This window comes from Oncorhynchus masou, chromosome 28 (genome assembly GCF_036934945.1).
Source record: "Oncorhynchus masou masou isolate Uvic2021 chromosome 28, UVic_Omas_1.1, whole genome shotgun sequence".
NCBI classification, from domain to species: Eukaryota; Metazoa; Chordata; class Actinopteri; order Salmoniformes; family Salmonidae; genus Oncorhynchus; species Oncorhynchus masou.
In genome coordinates, this window is record NC_088239.1 from 52,180,801 (window position 1) to 52,200,892 (window position 20,092).

General features: G+C 42.7%; 1 protein-coding gene across 1 annotated transcript; it reads left to right on the top strand.

Annotated features, from left to right (window-relative positions):
- The first annotated feature begins 1,094 nt into the window (after nucleotides 1–1,094).
- LOC135518622 (neuropeptide FF receptor 1-like) lies at nucleotides 1,095–3,601 on the top strand. The gene is made up of 3 exons (XM_064943779.1): nucleotides 1,095–1,431; nucleotides 2,049–2,148; nucleotides 2,558–3,601. The coding sequence occupies exons 1-3, from the start codon at nucleotides 1,095–1,097 to the stop codon at nucleotides 3,381–3,383; spliced, it is 1,263 nt and encodes a 420-aa protein (XP_064799851.1). The 3' UTR covers nucleotides 3,384–3,601.
- Nucleotides 3,602–20,092: the final 16,491 nt, after the last annotated feature.

Consider the following 20,092-nt stretch of genomic DNA (forward strand, 5'->3'; position numbering starts at 1 on the left):
TCCATTTACATGTTTCTAGACAGATCTGGAAGTGTCTAATTCACTTGTTGTTGTGTCATTATTCAGGATAATGAATAGGCAACAGTCTTATAGTGGTGGGGAAAATAGATTAGGCTATTTCAAGGAACTATAGTCTGATCATCAAATTTCATTTAAATTGCTCTGTAGGCTTACTATAAATCCAAATGGAAAGCATGAATTTACATAAATATCATTTTTTCATCCTGTAGTATAGGCTGCATTTATTGGTTGCACTGTCATGTGGTACAGTAGCCTAATCATTGTAAAGTATGAGGGATGCTGATGCGGGTCTAGAGACAGACTAGAGTCATTACGAGGCACAGTAGAGCGTACCTGCTGCACAGACAAGACCGGACAAAATAACTATTGTGGAGCTCTTCCAAAGGTAAGTCCCTCTCTGACAATACTCATCCTGCAGATTTCTATGAAATGGGAACTTTGGTCTTCTCAGTCATATGAATTTCACTCACCATTCTCGCTGAGCTTATACAGTAAAGCAATTGTTTCAGTAAGAACATAAAGTGCCATTTGATAAAGTTATAGTAAAATATAATAACAATAAATAATGATGGAGGGGATTTGTCCAAATGTCAACCTTTCCTGAATGAGTATGGTTATGATGACATTTTTTTGAGAGAATGTTGTTGTGTATGGCTTTATCATTTTCGAACTGTGTTCAAATACATCTGTATTTGATTATTTGTTAGGATTTTGAGGATTTTCAAATAATTTCCTATAAATAGCCAACTACCAAATACTTATTTCAAATAATATTTTCAAATTCCTGGGTTAAATGCATGGGAGTGTATTTGAGTCAGTGTATTTGAGTATTTCTAAATACATTCCAATATTCAACTATTTGTCTTTACAAATAAAAAATATCCAAATACTTACTCCCAAATGTCTTTCCAATACCTTCAATAGTATTTGAACACCGATCTGATCGTTTTCCTTTTCTATTCTTTCCTTTTCTTAAAAAGAAATCTGTCTGTATTTGCAAAGTTTTTAATGGCAAAATTTACACTATACCTCATTTTTCTAATGTGATTCCACTTGGAAGGGGACTTGTGAAAATGGAGATTGCGTCACTGAATGAAACTGCTGTGAACAGCAACATGCACGGCGTTGCTATGGACAGCGGCACAATGCACAGTGTCGCTATGGACAGCGCCAACCGCACCTATATGCCTTATTACCTGCATTCCACGGGCATGGCTATCAGCTACATCCTATGCTATGGGGTGGTTCTCCTGCTCTGTGTCGGGGGGAACGTGCTGGTCTCCCTGGTGGTCCTCCGGAACCGCAACATGCGCTCTGTCACTAACCTCTTCATCCTCAACTTGGCCATCAGTGACCTGCTCATTGGAGTGTTCTGTGTTCCAACTACTTTGATTGACAGCCTGATATCAGGTGGGGAGTTTTGCTTGTTATAGCCTGGACTCATTATTGGGACACTTGTCGTGACAAATTATAGTTACTACTGGTGCATACATTTGTTGCTTTGGGAATGAGTGTTCAGAACTGTTCTGCAGTCCTTTTGTCTGCATCATTAAATCCAGCCAGCTAAATTCCCAGTCTGCTTTGATTTAACATTTTCTTAACCTCTTGGGTATTTTGATTCAAATGGGACTTTCTTTGTATTTATCAAAGGTTTCCCTGTGGAGTGGAGTGAAAACGCTGAATTTCAATCAACTTGGTGTTGATATGATTTAAAAAGTGAATATCTATTACATGTATGCGTTTTCCCACCATTTCACCCCTTTGCTCCCTTCACATATATTTACACTGAGTATACAAAACATTAAGAAAACCTAAATATACACAATGAAACAACAAATCAATAGTGTCCTTCTTAATCCCTGCCAGCTATGTATATGTAGCCTGGTCCCAGATCTGCTCGTGCTGACTCCATTGCTGTCATAAGCCAAACATGTTTGGCATGACAATTCTTTAATGAGTCGGCGAGGGAGAGCAGAAACAGACTGGCAACCAGGCTACTGCTTGTGTAATGAAGTTTGTCTTTTCAGGATGGCCATTTGGCCAGATTACATGCACCATGAGCAACCTGGTCCAGGGGATGTCAGTGTCAGCATCAGTCTTCACTCTGGTGGCCATAGCTGTTGACAGGTAATACCCCAGTGGGCTAGTCTGATAGACCACCACACTAGCCCTGTCCCACATCTGGTTGTGCTCTTGTGAATTTCATTGCTTTAAGTGTCAAGCCACACATTTGTAAAGGGTCCTCTTTCATCATATTCAGCGTTTTGTTATTGGGTAGCCTTAATGATGGTAAAGAATGGATGATCAAAAGAATGGTCTATTACCATCTCAATGATGGTAAAGGACTGGAAAAGAAGAGGGGATCTAGTAATGGCTGACAGAGAAATGTTTAATTGCTTTACTAATACAGGGACTATATTGCATTTTGTGATAATAATTTTGCACAAATAATCAGTGAGTAATATTCACAATGCCGCTGGTGCCATCTGAAGGGTGATGTCTCTCTTTCTTTCTCTACCTCTCCCTCCTTTCTCAGGTTCACAGGTATTGTGTACCCCTTTAGACATCGGATAAGGCCCGTGACTGCTCTCCTCACCATCCTCTTCATCTGGGTGCTGGCGTTTGCTGTCATCTGCCCCTCGGCCGCCAACCTGACTGTCATCCAGCTGGAGGACACCTACATGCTCCAGGACAACCAGACCTACCCTGTCTTTGTCTGCTTCGAGAACTGGCCCCGACCCGAGATGCGTCGGGTCTACACCATGGTCATCTTTGTGCACGTGTACCTGGCCCCCCTGGGCATCATCAGCATCATGTATGGCTGCATCGCTGCCAAGCTCTCTATCAACCTGAGGCAGGTGAGGCTGGCAAAAGTGCGAAGGGCCCGCTCCCAACGCCGTGTTAAAGTGATCAAGATGCTGACCATGGTGGCTGTGCTCTTCATGGTGTCATGGCTACCTCTGTGGACGTTAATGCTGCTGACTGACTATAGGGATCTGGACACGCAGCAGATTGACTTCCTCAGCAGCTACCTATTCCCTGTGGCTCACTGGCTGGCCTTCTTTAACAGTGGGATTAACCCCATCATCTATGGCTTCTTCAATGAGAACTTCCGCAGGGGGTTCCAGGCTGCAGTGGCTTGCAGGCCCTGTTCACAAACAATAACAACTGTTGTGGTTAATACACGCTTCAACTTCCCACCTCCTAACAGAGTATTCAATGATAACCCTGAGTCATCTGGTGGGAAGAAAGGCCACTGCTCCAAGGGCACTCCCGAGATTATCCCACATGGAACCCATGGAATCGTCCTGGATGACAGGAATGTTGCACCCAACAGGGTGATTGGTGCCTGGGTGGATTGACTGTAATTAGGGCTATGACGATTATGGAATTTTGGGCAGCGATTGTCATGCAAATTGTCATGTTTTTTTTGTCATAACAGTTACAGGCGGGGTTCTACTAAGCTAACGCATATAATTGTTTTAAGATGTCATACCATAGATCATTTAGCTATGTGATTTAGAATTGCAGGACCCCTGTATGTATAAAAAGTTTTTTTTAAATAAAACATTGAATTTGGCTTCACTGTTAATAACCTATAGAAACACATTGAATACCACATTCATACATGGCAAAACATGTTCCAAAAATAATTCAAAATGAAGTATGATTTGATGTGTCTGAAATACATCTGAGAGAAACAAAAAGCATCAGGAACAAAAATAATTATAAAATCTCTTGACATGCACCATTCTGCTTGTAAAATGATTACCAACATTACCCATAACATGTAAAAAAAAATGCTATTGGGTAAACTGTTGGTTACACGATTAAATAATCATTGTCCCAGCCCTAAATCTAATACAACGCTTTTGGTATGTATTCATCACAACATCTTTACCATAACCTTAACCTCACCCCTAACATAAGCTGAACGCTAACCCTCATTCAAGACCAAACAGCTAATTCCTTATTCATAAGACTGTGCAGCATGCCATGGCCATCTAGTGAAAATATGGGAAAGGGGGAAGTTTTCATTTTACAGTGTACAGAAAATGGCTGCTAGAGGGCGCCAAATCTATTAGTTTTGCCCTGGTTACACAGAGGAATTGGTATGCTGATGAGATGTCCATGCTGGATATCAGATTCATTCCCAGCATGTCCTGATTACCCTGGAGATGCACCATGGACAAGTGCACACCATCAGATTCCATCACACTCAGTTTGCATTTACATTAGGGTTAGGGTTAAAGGTTTAGGGTTAGGGTTAGATGTTTAGGGTTAGGGTTAGGGTTAGAGGTTTAGGGTTAGGGTTAGGGTTAGGGTTAGAGGTTTAGGGTTAGAGGTTAGAGGTTTAGGGTTAGGGTTAGGGGTTTAGGGTTAGGGTTAGGGTTTAGGGTTTAGGGTTAGGGTTAGGGTTAGAGTTAGAGTTAGGGTTAGGGTTAGAGGGTTAGGTTTAGGGTTAGGGTTAGGGTTAGGGTTAGAGGGTTAGGGTTTGGGTTAGAGGTTTAGGGTTAGGTTTAGGGTTAGGGTTAGGGTTAGGGTTTGGGTTTGGGTTAGCGGGTTAGGGTTAGGGTTTGGGTTAGAGGTTTAGGGTTAGGTTTAGGGTTAGGGTTAGGGTTAGGGTTTGGGTTAGAGGGTTAGGGTTAGGGTTTGGGTTAGAGGTTTAGGGTTAGGTTTAGGGTTAGGGTTAGGTTTAGGGTTAGGGTTAGGGTTAGGGTTAGGGTTTGGGTTAGAGGGTTAGGGTTTGGGTTAGAGGTTTAGGGTTAGGTTTAGGGTTAGGGTTTGGGTTAGAGGTTTAGGGTTAGGTTTAGGGTTAGGGTTAGGTTTAGGTTTAGGGTTAGGTTTAGGGTTAGGGTTAGGGTTAGGGTTAGGGTTAGGGTTTGGGGTTTCCCTTTTGGAGTAACACCTCCTGTTGATTGACTTTAGGACGATAAGATACAATCGAAACCTTATACCATCAATATCAATAGGAACACACAAACACATGCACGCATGCAGACACTCATTCTCACATGCACACGCACGCACACACACACACACACACACACACACACACACACACACACACACACACACACACACACACACACACACACACACACACACACACACACACACACACACACACACACACACACACACACACACACACACACACACACACACACACACACACACACACACACACACACACACACACACGTGTGGATATACACACATCAAACAGCCCCCAAAGCCATTATATGTAAATCTGGTTGTGTGAGTTGGTCCTCTGGGCCAGTGAAATGACATTACAACAGATGAGAGTATTTCTGGTTTACAGGAAGACACATGATGAGACGTCAGTCTTTGAATGGTTCCCATTTGGGTGCAGTTAGTGCTTTATCTGAGTTGATAACCCCTTTTCTGTCCTCATAGACTGTTTGGGGAATTAAAATATTGACTGGCTATCCCCAGACTTTATTTAAAGAGTATTTAAAGAGTATTTAAAGAGTACTTTTCATTTAAAGAGTATTTGTATTGATTTTAACTCAGGAGTGGCTGCGGACCCGACTTTTCTGAACCCTTCTTCCCGACAGAATGTCAGAATGTGCAGAACTCTCTACTTTACAGACAGTCTCTGCTCTACTCATTCGGCTGCCCAGACAACAGGCTACTCTGGCGAATGGTACTCGTTTAATAAAGTTAAATCAAAGCTGAATTTAACTCAAGACAGATTCCAAACCTAGTCGTCTTAACGTGAAAACTCTGACAAAATCTTCTCTAATTTGTAATTCTAACCAACCAACATAAAAACATGTCTAGTGGAGTCTTTACCTATGATCTTAATGATCATTTCTCGATAGTGTGCATTAGAGATACTCAACTACAAAAATCTTATCCTTGTCTGATATTTTAAAATGTTGTTTATTTATCCAGTGTTTCCTGTGCGCCTGACCCTGAGTTAGCTCTGGAACATGTCTTATTTTTTATTTTTTTATTTTTTTTAAATATTTTGTCATTTATTTTATCTGGCAGATAAACGTGCTCTTTTTAAAGGACTCATAGTCGAGATAAAATCCTTGATACACACCAAAGCAATCTGAATTTATTCAGCTTAGAAATCAGGCCTGGTCCAAAGCAAGGCAAACAAGGTGATTGGCAATATTTTAGGCAACTGTACTGTAATTGACTAAAAAAGCTAAATCAAACCTCCTTTTAATAGGGCTGTTTCGACGTTGTGGCCATTAAGCCCCTTTTTCTACTTACCCAGAGCCAGATGAACTAATGGATACCATTTTGATGTCGCTCCTTGCAGTTTTAAAGACATTTAAGGTAGTTCCTGGAGACATTGCCAACTTGCGCAATGACTTGAAGTCTTGCAGCTGGCATCTAACTCTAAGTAGAAAAAGGGCGTAGTTGCCAAAATGTCACACTATCCATTAACCCCCTTGAGTTGATGTCCCCGCACCCGCAGAAATCAAATTAGTGGAAATATTATTGCCATAATTAAAACAATCCCCATCAAAATCCATCTGTTTAAGGTAGAGATATATTTATTTATATTCAATCCAATGGAAGGTGGCCAAACTACAGTGATGTTTGTCAGACCATGAGTCTAAACAGTTTGTGCTACACACTAACATGACCCGTCTTTAGAATGGGGAGACTCTCACGAGCACGTACATGTATCTCATGAACACATACAGTTGAAGTCGGAAGTTTACATACACCTTAACCAAATACAGCTAAACTCAGTTTTTCACAATTCCTGACATTTAATCCTAGGAAGAAATTCCCTGTCTTAGGTCAGTTAAGATCAATGCTTTATTTTAAGAATGTGAAATGTCAGAATAATAGTAGAGAGAATGATTTACTTCAGCTTTTATTTCATTCATCACATTCCCAGTGGGTCAGAAGTTTTCATACACTCAATTAGTATTTGGTAGCATTGCCTTTAAATTGTTTAACTTGGGTCAAACGTTTCGGGTAGCCTTCCACAAGCACCCCACAATAAGTTGGGTGAATTTTGACCCATTCCTCCTGACAGAGATGGTGTAACTGTGTCAGGCTTTTAGTCCTCCTTGCTCACATACGCTTTTTCAGTGCTGCCCACAAATGTTCCATAGGATTGAGGTCAGGGCTTTGTGATGGCCACTCCAATACCTTGACTTTGTTGTCTTTAAGCCATATTTTGCTGCAACTTCATTGTCCATTTGGTCCATTTGGAAGACCCATTTGCAACCAAGCTATAACTTCCTTACGGATGTCTTGAGATGTTGCTTCAATATATCCACATAATTGTCCTTCTCATGATGCCATCTATTTTGTGAAGTGCACCAGTCCCTGCACCGGTCAATATGGCCAAACAGTTCTATTTTTGTTTCATCAGACGAGAGGACATTTCTCCAAAAAGTACGATCTTTGTCCCCATGTGTAGTCTGGCTTTTTTATGGCGGTTTTTGAGCAGTGGCTTCTTCCTTGCTGGGCGACCTTTCAGGTTATGTCGATATAGGACTCTCTTTACTGTGGATATAGATACTTTTGTACCTGTTTCCTCAAGCATCTTCAAAACATCCTTTGCTGTTGTTCTGGGATTGATTTGCACTTTTCACACCAAAGTACGTTCATCTCAAGTAAACAGAATGAGTCTCCTTCCTGAGCAGTATGACGGCTGCATAGTCCCATGGTGTTTATACTTGCATACTATTGTTTGTACAGATGAACGTGGTACCTCCATGTGTTTGGAAATTGCTCCCAAGGATGAACCAAACTTGTGGAGGTCTACCATTTTTTTCTGCGGTCTTGGCTGTTTTCTTTTGATTTTCCCATGATGTCAAGCAAAGAGGCACTGAGTTTGAAGGTAGGCCTTGAAATACATCCACAGGTATCCAATTGACTCAAATGATGTCAATTAGCCTATCAGAAGCTTCTAAAGCCATGACATCATTTTCTGGAATTTTCCAAGCTGTTTAAAGGCACAGTCAACTTAGTGTATGTACACTTCTGAGCCACTGGAATTATGATACAGTGAGTTATAAGTGAAATAATCTGTCTGTAATCAATTTTTGGAAGAATTACTTGTGTCATGCACGAAGTAGATGTCCTAACCGACTTGCCAAAACTATAGTTTGTTAACAAAACATTTGTGGAGTGGTTGAAAAACAAGTTTTAATGACTCCAACGTAAGTGTATGTAAACCTCTGACTTCAACTGTACATATTTTACTCTAGGACTCCCAACAGTCTCACAAGACATGTCTGACGGTAGCCCGGTACCAGTAAAACAAATTCATGGAAGTATATATGGAAATAGTTAGTGCCAACAAAAGGGGTTAAATATGGGGGATAAAATATATACAGTATAATAATTTCCTGATATTTTTTCCATCTCTCAGATATAGGATAAACACTTTAAAACAAAATGCCCTTTCATGCATTTTTTGACTATGTTTTTCCATGTATGAATGCTGTTAAATCACCGAGTTTTATTCGTGGCAGACTTTGCACTAATCACTGTATTCTCTATCGGAAGGTGGACTGGCCCTCTCTGACATCGCATAGGTCAAAATGTTTCATTTTGTAGTAGCCATTTTGCAGAAACTCCCACGTTGGAATTCCATCTGTTACCCAAGACTTAGGTACAACTGCTTTTACCCAGCAAGCATCGTCCGGCGCAGACGTTCATGTATGTTGAAAAGAAGTTAAAATTTGGTCCCACTGACCTGGCCTTGACTTCAACGCCCAAAGAATTTGTAATTTCAATGTCCACGGACGTACCGGCCTCAATTTGGAAAAGGTTGAGTCCAACTGATGGCTCACTGTCATATACCCTTATACAATATTGTATGTTTGAATTTCACCAAGCAGAACAATTTGAGGTTGATGATGATGTTGTCTCATTCTGATGACAAGTCACCAAGTACAGATAATCTTGTCAGCAAATCGCTTAGGGTCACAGCCAACCATATATCTACCCCAATTTGTCAAGTGCTTGACGTGTGAGGTGTGGCCAGAATTTGTAAAGAGTCAAATGTCATTCCTCTACCTGAAGACCAAAAATCGACCTTCACTGTTCCTAATAGCAGTCCTATATAAGATGACTGCCTGTATTGAGTAAAATAATGGAGAAAATTGTATTTGTGCAAATCCAGGATTATTTCTCATGTAAAGTTCTGATGGGTTTTCAGCATGCATACAGAGAAGTTAATTCTACATGAATAGCCTTAGAGCAAATTTACATTTAACATTTGCAGTTTAGTCAATTAGCAGACACTCTTATCCAGAGTGACTTACGGTTAGTACAAATGACAGACGATTGGCTAAATTGATGACAGAATCTTAGTGGTGCCAGTGTTTAGACTTTAGTTCTGCTTCTGTTGTAATTGATAATGAACTATTGGTAAGTAAACTCAAGTGTTATGGATTCACATCAACTGCTCTATCCTGGATGGAAAGCTTCTGTGCCTATCCAGGAGAAGGCAAAACTTTTTATTTAATGGAAGTTTCTCAGACAGTATATGTGGTGTTCCCCAAGGCAGCCTCCGAGGCCCACTCCTCTACTAAAGTTTGACAAATTATTTACCTTCAATAATTGAAAAAGAAAGTGCGATTATGTATACTGATTACTCTGCAATGTATAGTGCTGCATCAGCATATAATGAGCTACCTCACATACTGAGCAATTAATTAAGAACTGAGCAATGAATTAAGAACACCACATTTGGGGCTCCTGAGTGGTGCAGTGGTCTAAGGCACTGCATCTCAGCACTAGAGGCGTCACTACATGTCCTGGTTCTATCCTGGGCTGTATCACAACCGGCTGTGATTGGGAGTCCCATAGGGCGCCGCAAAATTGGCCCAGCGTTGTCCGGTTAGGGTTTGGCCGGGATAGGCCTTCATTGTAAATAAGATTTTTTTCTTAACGGACTTGCCTAGTTAAATAAAAAAATAATTGTGTTTGGCCCTAGAAATATGCTTGCTGGTGACCCGCAATTAAACTTGTCAATAGATGGGGTGACACATTGGAAGCATTGCTATCCTGGTCTGATCATATTGACCACATTGTTATTAAGATGGGAAAATGTATAGGTGTGAACCCTCGAGAAATATACTAATATCTAACATTTGTAAGGTGATTAAATCTTTGGTCCTGTCACACCTAGACTACTGTCCATTCATATGATCACCTGCAGCAACACAGAATCTTACAAAACTCCAGCTAGCTCAAAACAGAGCTGTCAGACTAACTACTCATTGCCTTGGCCATGGCTTTGTGTTAAAAGTAAAATACTCTCCGGTCTTTAGATTTTTCTCAGAAATGTAATTCAGTTCAAGAAACCCCATCATTTCTCAGTCCAATTAGTAATAATGTAGACCACTCCAATAGAATGATAGCACAAAAAATTAAGAACACCTGCTCTTTCAATGACATACAGTGCCTTGCGAAAGTATTCGGCCCCCTTGAACTTTGGGACCTTTTGCCACATTTCAGGCTTCAAACATAAAGATATAAAACTGTATTTTTTGTGAAGAATCAACAAGTGGGACACAATCATGAAGTGGAACAACATTTATTGGATATTTCAAACTTTTTTAACAAATCAAAAACTGAAAAATTGGGCGTGCAAAATTATTCAGCCCCTTTACTTTCAGTGCAGCAAACTCTCTCCAGAAGTTCAGTGAGGATCTCTGAATGATCCAATGTTGACCTAAATGACTAATGATGATAAATACAATCCACCTCTCCGTATAAATGCACCTGCACTGTGATAGTCTCAGAGGTCCGTTAAAAGCGCAGAGAGCATCATGAAGAACAAGGAACACACCAGGCAGGTCCGAGATACTGTTGTGAAGAAGTTTAAAGCCGGATTTGGATACAAAAAGATTTCCCAAGCTTTAAACATCCCAAGGAGCACTGTGCAAGCGATAATATTGAAATGGAAGGAGTATCAGACCACTGCAAATCTATCAAGACCTGGCCGTCCCTCTAAACTTTCAGCTCATACAAGGAGAAGACTGATCAGAGATGCAGCCAAGAGGCCCATGATCACTCTGGATGAACTGCAGAGATCTACAGCTGAGGTGGGAGACTCTGTCCATAGGACAACAATCAGTCGTATATTGCACAAATCTGGCCTTTATGGAAGAGTGGCAAGAAGAAAGCCATTTCTTAAAGATATCCATAAAAAGTGTCGTTTAAAGTTTGCCACAAGCCACCTGGGAGACACACCAAACATGTGGAAGAAGGTGCTCTGGTCAGATGAAACCAAAATTGAACTTTTTGGCAACAATGCAAAACGTTATCTTTGGCGTAAAAGCAACACAGCTCATCACCCTGAACACACCATACCCACTGTCAAACATGGTGGTGGCAGCATCATGGTTTGGGCCTGCTTTTCTTCAGCAGACACAGGGAAGATGGTTAAAATTGATGGGAAGATGGATGGAGCCAAATACAGGACCATTCTGGAAGAAAACCTGATGAAGTCTGCAAAAGACCTGAGACTGGGACGGAGATTTGTCTTCCAAGAAGACAATGATCCAAAACATAAAGCAAAATCTACAATGGAATGGTTCAAAAATAAACATATCCAGGTGTTAGAATGGCCAAGTCAAAGTCCAGACCTGAATCCAATCGAGAATCTGTGGAAAGAACTGAAAACTGCTGTTCACAAATGCTCTCCATCCAACCTCACTGAGCTCGAGTTGTTTTGCAAGGAGGAATGGGAAAAAATTTCAGTCTCTCGATGTGCAAAACTGATAGAGACATACCCCAAGCGACTTACAGCTGTAATCGCAGCAAAAGGTGGCGCTACAAAGTATTAACTTAAGGGGGCTGAATTATTTTGCACGCCCAATTTTCCAGTTTTTGATTTGTTAAAAACGTTTGAAATATCCAATAAATGTCGTTCCACTTCATGATTGTGTCCCACTTGTTGTTGATTCTTCACAAAAAAATACAGTTTTATATCTTTATGTTTGAAGCCTGAAATGTGGAAAAAGGTCGCAAAGTTCAAGGGGGCCGAATACTTTCGCAAGGCACTGTATAACATTATATTTGTTGCAAGAATTTTGTATAATAATTTAAATTGAAAAATTCTAAGTTTTGAATCTAATGTTGTTTTGCTTATCAGTTAATAAACTATGTGCCATGGAATTGGTACATCGGAAAACTATTTTGCAATCTATATAGCACAGCTGTAATTTGTTTTGGTCTTTAAGGGAAATTCCACAAAAATGTAATTATGCTGAGATTTCAAAATGTTACCAAACAAACCTAGTGACTCATTTTAACAATTTCCACTGAACATTTGACAAAAAAAACACATTTACTGGAAGAACTATGCAGATGCAAGGTTTGGTAACAGAATTTAGGTAAAAACTTAATTTTTTTATGTGACCACATATGTGACCACACACGGCAGACGTCTACATTTTTTATGTGTTAAATATCTGTTCTGAATTAAGATTCATAGACGTCTGCCGAAAGAATGCGCCATCAGCTATGACTTGACATCTTGACTTTGAAAAAAATAGATTTTGGTTATTGAACTATAGTAAGTTAAATGGGTTTACATCCGGTAACAGAATTACTGTAACGGAATTACATCATGGGTACCTGATCTGTACCATACAGAAACGCATAATTATGGATATGATTATAATTCTCTTCATGGTGTATCCTGAATAGGTAAACAAAGGCAGAAAAAGCAATATATACTATTGAATATTTAGATATTATTATACAAACTGGCTACTATTCTAATCTGCTCTGCCTCCAAACAAAACCACATTTGGTTGGTCTGTACCAAACCAAATCTGAACCAGTCATAGACATGTACGTTTCACAAGTTTTGACATTACAGGTCACACAGCAGGGAACAGTAGAGTTCAGTAGAGTACAGCACAGTAGAGTTTAGAACAGTAAAGTATTATGTTCTGTACACTACAATACAGTACAGTACAGTACAGTACATCATACTGTACTCTAATCTAGTATGCTCTGTTGTACTGTACTGAGCTCTACTGTACTATACTGTGCTGTCCAAACTTGTGAAACATAGACGTCTCTGATTGGTTCAGATGTGTGCTCGATTTCACACACCTGTCACCAACGGGTGTGGCTGAAATAGCCAAATCCACTAATTTGAAAGGGTTTTGTATATATAGTGTATTTACACATTAAATATAACACTTCTGTCTACTTCAAGTGTACAGTGTCTACTGTCTACTTCAACTTGTTCCTATATAACTACTGTAAAAATGATAAATACACTGCTCAAAAAGAACACATCCTAGATCTGATTGAATTAAATATTCTTATTAAATACTTTTTTCTTTACATAGTTGAATGTGCTGACAACAAAATCACACAAAAATGATCAATGGAAATCAAATTTATCAACACATGGAGGTCTGGATTTGGAGTCACACTCAAAATTAAAGTGGAAAACCACACTACAGGCTGATCCAACTTTGATGTAATGTCCTTAAAACAAGTCAAAATGAGGCTCTGTAGTGTGTGTGGCCTCCACGTGCCTGTATGACCTCCCTACAACGCCTGGGCATGCTCCTGATGAGGTGGCGGATGGTCTCCTGAGGGATCTCCTCCCAGACCTGGACTAAAGCGTCCGCCAACTCCTGGACAGTCTGTGGTGCAACGTGGCATTGGTGGATGGAGCGAGACATGAGGTCCCAGATGTGCTCAATTGGATTCAGGTCTGGGGAACGGGCGGGCCAGTCCATAGCATCAATGCCTTCCTCTTGCAGGAACTGCTGACACAGTCCAGCCACATGAGGTCCAGCATTGTCTTGCATTAGGAGAAACCCAGGGCCAACCGCACCAGCATATGGTCTCACAAGGGGTCTGAGGATCTCATCTCGGTACCTAATGGCAGTCAGGTTACCTCTGGCGAGCACATGGAGGGCTGTGCGGCCTCCCAAAGAAATGCCACCCCACACCATGACTGACCCACCGCCAAACCGGTCATGCTTTTTTCTGTCCAAGATGGCGTAGCAGTCAGACGTCTTGTCCTGTCGTGTCCCTTGTATATATCGTTTTTATATATTTTTCTTTGCATATCTTTTAAAATATTTTGATAGACCTCAACATCTAAATACTCTCCTGCAACCCGCCTCACCCAATGTAGCGTGGATCTGCTTTTTTTCTTCTAAAGTATTTATATTTACTTCTGATCTGGAACCCCTTAACTGAAGCTAGCCAGCTAACTACCAGCTATCAGTCAGCAAACCTTTGCTAGCGGTCATCAGCTAACCTTTAGCTCGGAAAGCTCTCGCCAGTCGAACAACGCGACTCTAACCAGAGCATAACGGACCTATTATTTTTATCCCCGGATTCCCACCGCAACCGTAACCGTAACCGCAACCCCGGATGACGACTCCTGGCTAGCATTTCCATCCACTTAGCTTGAAGCTAGCCCGGCCAGAGCTCCTGTGCTACCACCGAAGCATACTCCTGGGCTACAATATCCGGACCCACGACCGGTCTATCGATGTCACCGCATGAAGAGGCATAAACAGACTTAACCCCATCGCGACGTCCCCCAAAGGCTAACTTTCTAGCCCTTGCTATCTGCTTGCTTGCTAATTCGGCCTGCTAACTGCTAGCCTGCCCCGGTCTACTAACCGCTAGCTTGTTTAGCCCCGTTCTGCTAACTGCTAGCTTGTTTAGCCCCGGCCTACTAACTGTTAGCTTGTTAGCACAGGCCTGCTAACTGTCTGAATCGCTGTGTCCCCAGCAAGCCCAATCACTCACCGGACCCATATTTATTTTCAATCTCTTTTACAATTTTTAATTCGATTATACCTTCCGGTAACCTGCCTCACCCAATGTGATACGGAATCGCTATTATTTTTTATTTTTAGAACACATTCAAGAACCTCCAGAAGCTAATCAGCTAACTAGCTACAAGATATTTAGTCATTGTTAGCCACTGCTAGCGGCTTTACCTTCTGCACAGCCAGACAGTTTTTTTTAGCCTGGATAACTGTCTCTCCACAACAATTCCGGATTCCTGCAGTAATCCCTGGACCACTACCTCTGATCTTCACAGCTAGCTTGCACGCAGTACCGAAGCTATCCCTGAGGCCCACTTCCCGGCCTACTCAGCTGTTCACCCAAACCACACTCATACACGGTGAGAGCCCAATACTCCACCGGATCCTTGCTGTAAACTTGGCTACATAGCTGATGCCTGCTGGACACTGTGATCACTTGGCTACATAGCTGATGCCTGCTGGACTGTCCATTATTCACAGTACTCCATTCTGTTTGTTTATGTTTTTGTCTGTCGGCCCCAGCCGCACTCAGGCTCTGTGTGTAGTTAATCTGACCCTCTCTGCCTAGTCAACGCCATTTTACCTGCTGTTGTTGTGCTAGCTGATTAGCTGTTGTTGTCTCACCTGCTGTTTTAGCTAGCTCTCCCAATCAACACCTGCGATTACTGTATGCCTTCAGGTTAGTTATCATTGTTTTAGTTTACAATGGAGCCCCTAGTTCCACTCTTCATACCTCTGATACCTCCTTTGTCCCACCTCCCACACATGCAGTGACCTCACCCATTACAACCAGCATGTCCAGAGATACAACCTCTCTTATCATCACCCAGTGCCTGGGCTTACCTCCGCTGTACCCGCACCCCACCATACCCCTGTCTGCGCATTATGCCCTGAATATATTCTACCATGCCCAGAAATCTGCTCCTTTTATTCTTAGTCCCCAAACGCTCTAGGCGACCAGTTTTGATAGCCTTTAGCCGCACCCTCATACTACTCCTCCTCTGTTCCGCGGGTGATGTGGAGGTAAACTCAGGCCCTGCATGTCCCCAGGCACCCTCATTCGTTGACTTCTGTGATCGAAAAAGCCTTGTCATTTCCGGTCACAACTTGCAGACTTGTTTACGTGTTGCTGTGCGTTTTGTTGCCAACCTATTTTGCTACCTGTCAACTTTACGGTTTTTACTTTTAAATTACCGTTTATATTTTTGTTTTTTCCCTCAACTTTTTCACTCCAGACGCTTTATCTGGACATGGTTCGTCAGGAGCTCCAACAGCCAAAGCTAAGTAGTAACATTAACATGATGCCTTCTAATTGCAGTCGCTGTACTCATAATATACAGGAGAACGATCGCCTTACGGCGAGTATAGCTGTGCTACAAGCCCAGCTTCAGACGCAATCGTTAGGCAAGGGTAATTTCAGTGAAGGGAAGGATGAAACAGCGTCTGTGCCACCAGTAAGTACAGATAGTAGTATACATCCCCTGGCACAGTCCCCGCAGCCGGAAAACTTTTTCACGGTTTCTGGAAGGAAATGCTGTAGGATTGCTCAACCGGTGTCGCTCATTCAGCCGACAGAAACTTTCAACCGGTTTTCCCCATTAAGCAGCTAATCGGAGTCAGATGCTTGTTCTAGGTCCCAAGAAACAAAGAGATCTTCTGTTGAATCTGACAATTAATCTTAATGGTTGTACAGTCGTCTCAAATTAAACTGTGAAGGACTTCGGCGTTACTCTGGATCCTGATCTCTCTTTTGAAGAACATATCAAGACCATTTCAAGGACAGCTTTTTTCCATCTACGTAACATTGCAAAAATCAGAAACTTTCTGTCCAAAAATGATGCAGAAAAGTTAATCCATGCTTTTGTCACTTCTAGGTTAGACTACTGCAATGCTCTACTTTCCGGCTACCTGGATAAAGCACTAAATAAACTGGAGTAATATGATCAAATTTTTTGGTTCTTGTCAGGATTCTAAATATGGCTGCTAGAATCCTGACTAGAACCCAATCATATCATATTACTCCAGTGCTAGCCATATTTAGTGCTAGCCTCCCTACACTGGCTTCCTGTCAAAGCAAGGGCTGATTTCAAGGTTTTACTGCTAACCTACAAAGCATTACATGGGCTTGCTCCTAACTATCTCTCTGATTTGGTCCTGCCGTACATACCTACACGTACGCTACGGTCACAAGACGCAGGCCTCCTAATTGTCCCTAGAATTTCTAAGAAAACAGCTGGAGGCAGGGCTTTCTCCTATAGAGCTCCATTTTTATGGAACGGTCTGCCTACCCATGTCAGAGACGCAAACTCGGTCTCAACCTTTAAGTCTTTACTGAAGACTCATCTCATCAGTGGGTCATATGATTGAGTGTAGTCTGGCCCAGGAGTGGGAAGGTGAACGGAAAGGCTCTGGAGCAACGAACCGCCCTTGCTGTCTCTGCCTGGCCGGTTCCCCTCTTTCCACTGGGATTCTCTGCCTCTAACCCTATTACAGGGGCTGAGTCACTAGCTTACTGGGGCTCTCTCATACCGTCCCTGGGAGGGGTGTGTCACCTGAGTGGGTTGAGTCACTGATGTGATCATCCTGTCTGGGTTGGCGCCCCCCCCCCCTTGGGTTGTGCCGTGGCGGAGATCTTTGTGAGCTATACTCAGCCTTGTCTCAGGATGGTAAGTTGGTGGTTGAGGATATCCCTCTAGTGGTGTGGGGGCTGTGCTTTGGCAAAGTGGGTGGGGTTATATCCTTCATGTTTGGCCCTGTCCGGGGTGTCCTCGGATGGGGCCACAGTGTCTCCTGACCCCTCCTGTCTCAGCCTCCAGTATTTATACTGCAGTAGTTTATGTGTCGGGGGGCTAGGGTCAGTTTGTTATATCTGGAGTACTTATCCTGTCCTATTCGATGTCCTGTGTGAATTTAAGTGTGCTCTCTCTAATTTTCTCTTTCTCTCTTTCTTTCTCTCTCTCGAAGGACCTGAGCCCTAGGACCATGCCTCAGGACTACCTGACATGATGACTCCTTGCTGTCCCCAGTCCACCTGGCCATGCTGCTGCTCCAGTTTCAACTGTTCTGCCTTATTATTATTGGACCATGCTGGTCATTTATGAACATTTGAACATCTTGGCCATGTTCTGTTATAATCTCCACCCGGCACAGCCAGAAGAGGATTGGCCACCCCCCATAGCCTGGTTCCTCTCTAGGTTTGTTCCTATGTTTTGGCCTTTCTAGGGAGTTTTTCCTAGCCACCGTGCTTCTACACCTGCATTGCTTGCTGTTTGGGGTTTTAGGCTGGGTTTCGGTACAGCACTTTGAGATATCAGCTGATGTACGAAGGGCTATATAAATACATTTGATTTGATTTGATTTGGTTTCATGCATGTCAACATCAGAAGCCTCATCCCATAGTTTGTTTTACTCACTACTTTAGCACACTCTGCTAACCCTGATGTCCTTGCCGTGTCTGAATCCTGGCTTAGGAAGGCCACCAAAAATTCTGAGATTTCCATACCCAACTATAACATTTTCCGTCAAGATAGAATTGCCAAAGGGGGAGGAGTTGCAGTCTACTGCAGAGATAGCCTGCAAAGTAATGTCATACTTTCCAGGTCCATACCCAAACAGTTCGAAATACTAATTTTAAAAATGAATCTCTCCAGAAATAAGTCTCTCACTGTTGCCGCCTGCTACCGCCCCCCCCTCGGCTCCCAGCTATGCCCTGGACACCATTTGTGAATTGATCGACCCCCATCTAGCTTCAGAGTTTGTTCTATTAGGTGACCTAAACTGGGATATGCTTAACACCCCGGCAGTCCTACAATCTAAGCTAGATGCCCTCAATCTCACACAAATCATCAAGGAACCCACCAGGTACAACCCTAAATCTGTCAACAAGGGCACCCTCATAGACGTCATCCTGACCAACTGGCCCTCCAAATACACCTCCGCTGTCTTCAACCAGGATCTCAGTGATCACTGCCTCATTGCCTGAATCCGCTACGGATCCGCAGTCAAACGACCACCCCTCATCACTGTCAAACGCTCCCTAAAACACTTCTGCGGGCAGGCCTTTCTAATCGACCTGGCCCGGGTATCCTGGAAGGATATTGACCTCATCCCGTCAGTTGAGGATGGTCTACAATATCCGGACCCACGACCGGTCATTCTTTAAAAGTAACTTCCTCACCATTTTAGATAAGCATGCTCCGTTCAAAAAATGCAGAACTAAGAACAGATATAGCCCTTGGTTCACTCCAGACCTGACTGCCCTCGACCAGCACAAAAACATCCTGTGGCGGACTGCAATAGCATCGAATAGTCCCCGCGATTTGCAACTGTTCAGGGAAGTCAGGAACCAATACACGCAGTCAGTCAGGAAAGCCAAGACCAGCTTCTTCAGGCAGAAATTTGCATCCTGAACTCCAAAAAGTTCTGGGACACTGTCACACTGTGACATTGGGCTTGACAATCTGGACCCTCTATTTCTGAAACTATCCGCCGCCATTGTTGCAACCCCTATTACCAGCCTGTTCAACCTCTCTTTCATATTGTCTGAGATCCCCAAGGATTGGAAAGCTGCCGCAGTCATCCCCCTCTTCAAAGGGGGAGACACCCTGGACCCAAACTGTTACAGACCTATATCCATCCTGCCCTGCCTATCTAAGGTCTTCGAATGCCAAGTCAACAAACAGGTCACTGACCATCTCGAATCCCACCATACCTTCTCCGCTGTGCAATCTGGTTTCCGAGCCGGTCACGGGTGCACCTCAGCCACGCTCAAGGTACTAAACGATATCATAACTGCTATCGATAAAAGACAGTACTGTGCAACCGTCTTCATCGACCTGGCCAAGGGTTTCGACTCTGTCAATCACCATATTCTTATCGGCAGACTCAGTAGCCTCGGTTTTTCTAATGACTGCATTGTCTGGTTCAACAACTACTTTGCAGACAGAGTTCAGTGTGTTAAATCGGAGGGCATGTTGTCCGGTCCTCTGGCAGTCTCTATGGGGTTTCCACGGGGTTCAATTCTCGGGCCGACTCTTTTCTCTGTATATATCAATGATGTTGCTCTTGCTGCGGGCGATTCCCTGATCCACCTCTACGCAGATGACACCATTCTGTATACTTCCGGGCCTTCCTTGGACACTGTGCTATCTAACCTCCAAACGAGCTTCAACGCCATACAACACTCCTTCTGTGGCCTCCAACTGCTCTTAAACGCTAGTAAAACCAAATGCATGCTTTTCAACCGTTCGCTGCCTGCACCCGCACGCCCGACAAGCACCACCCTGGAT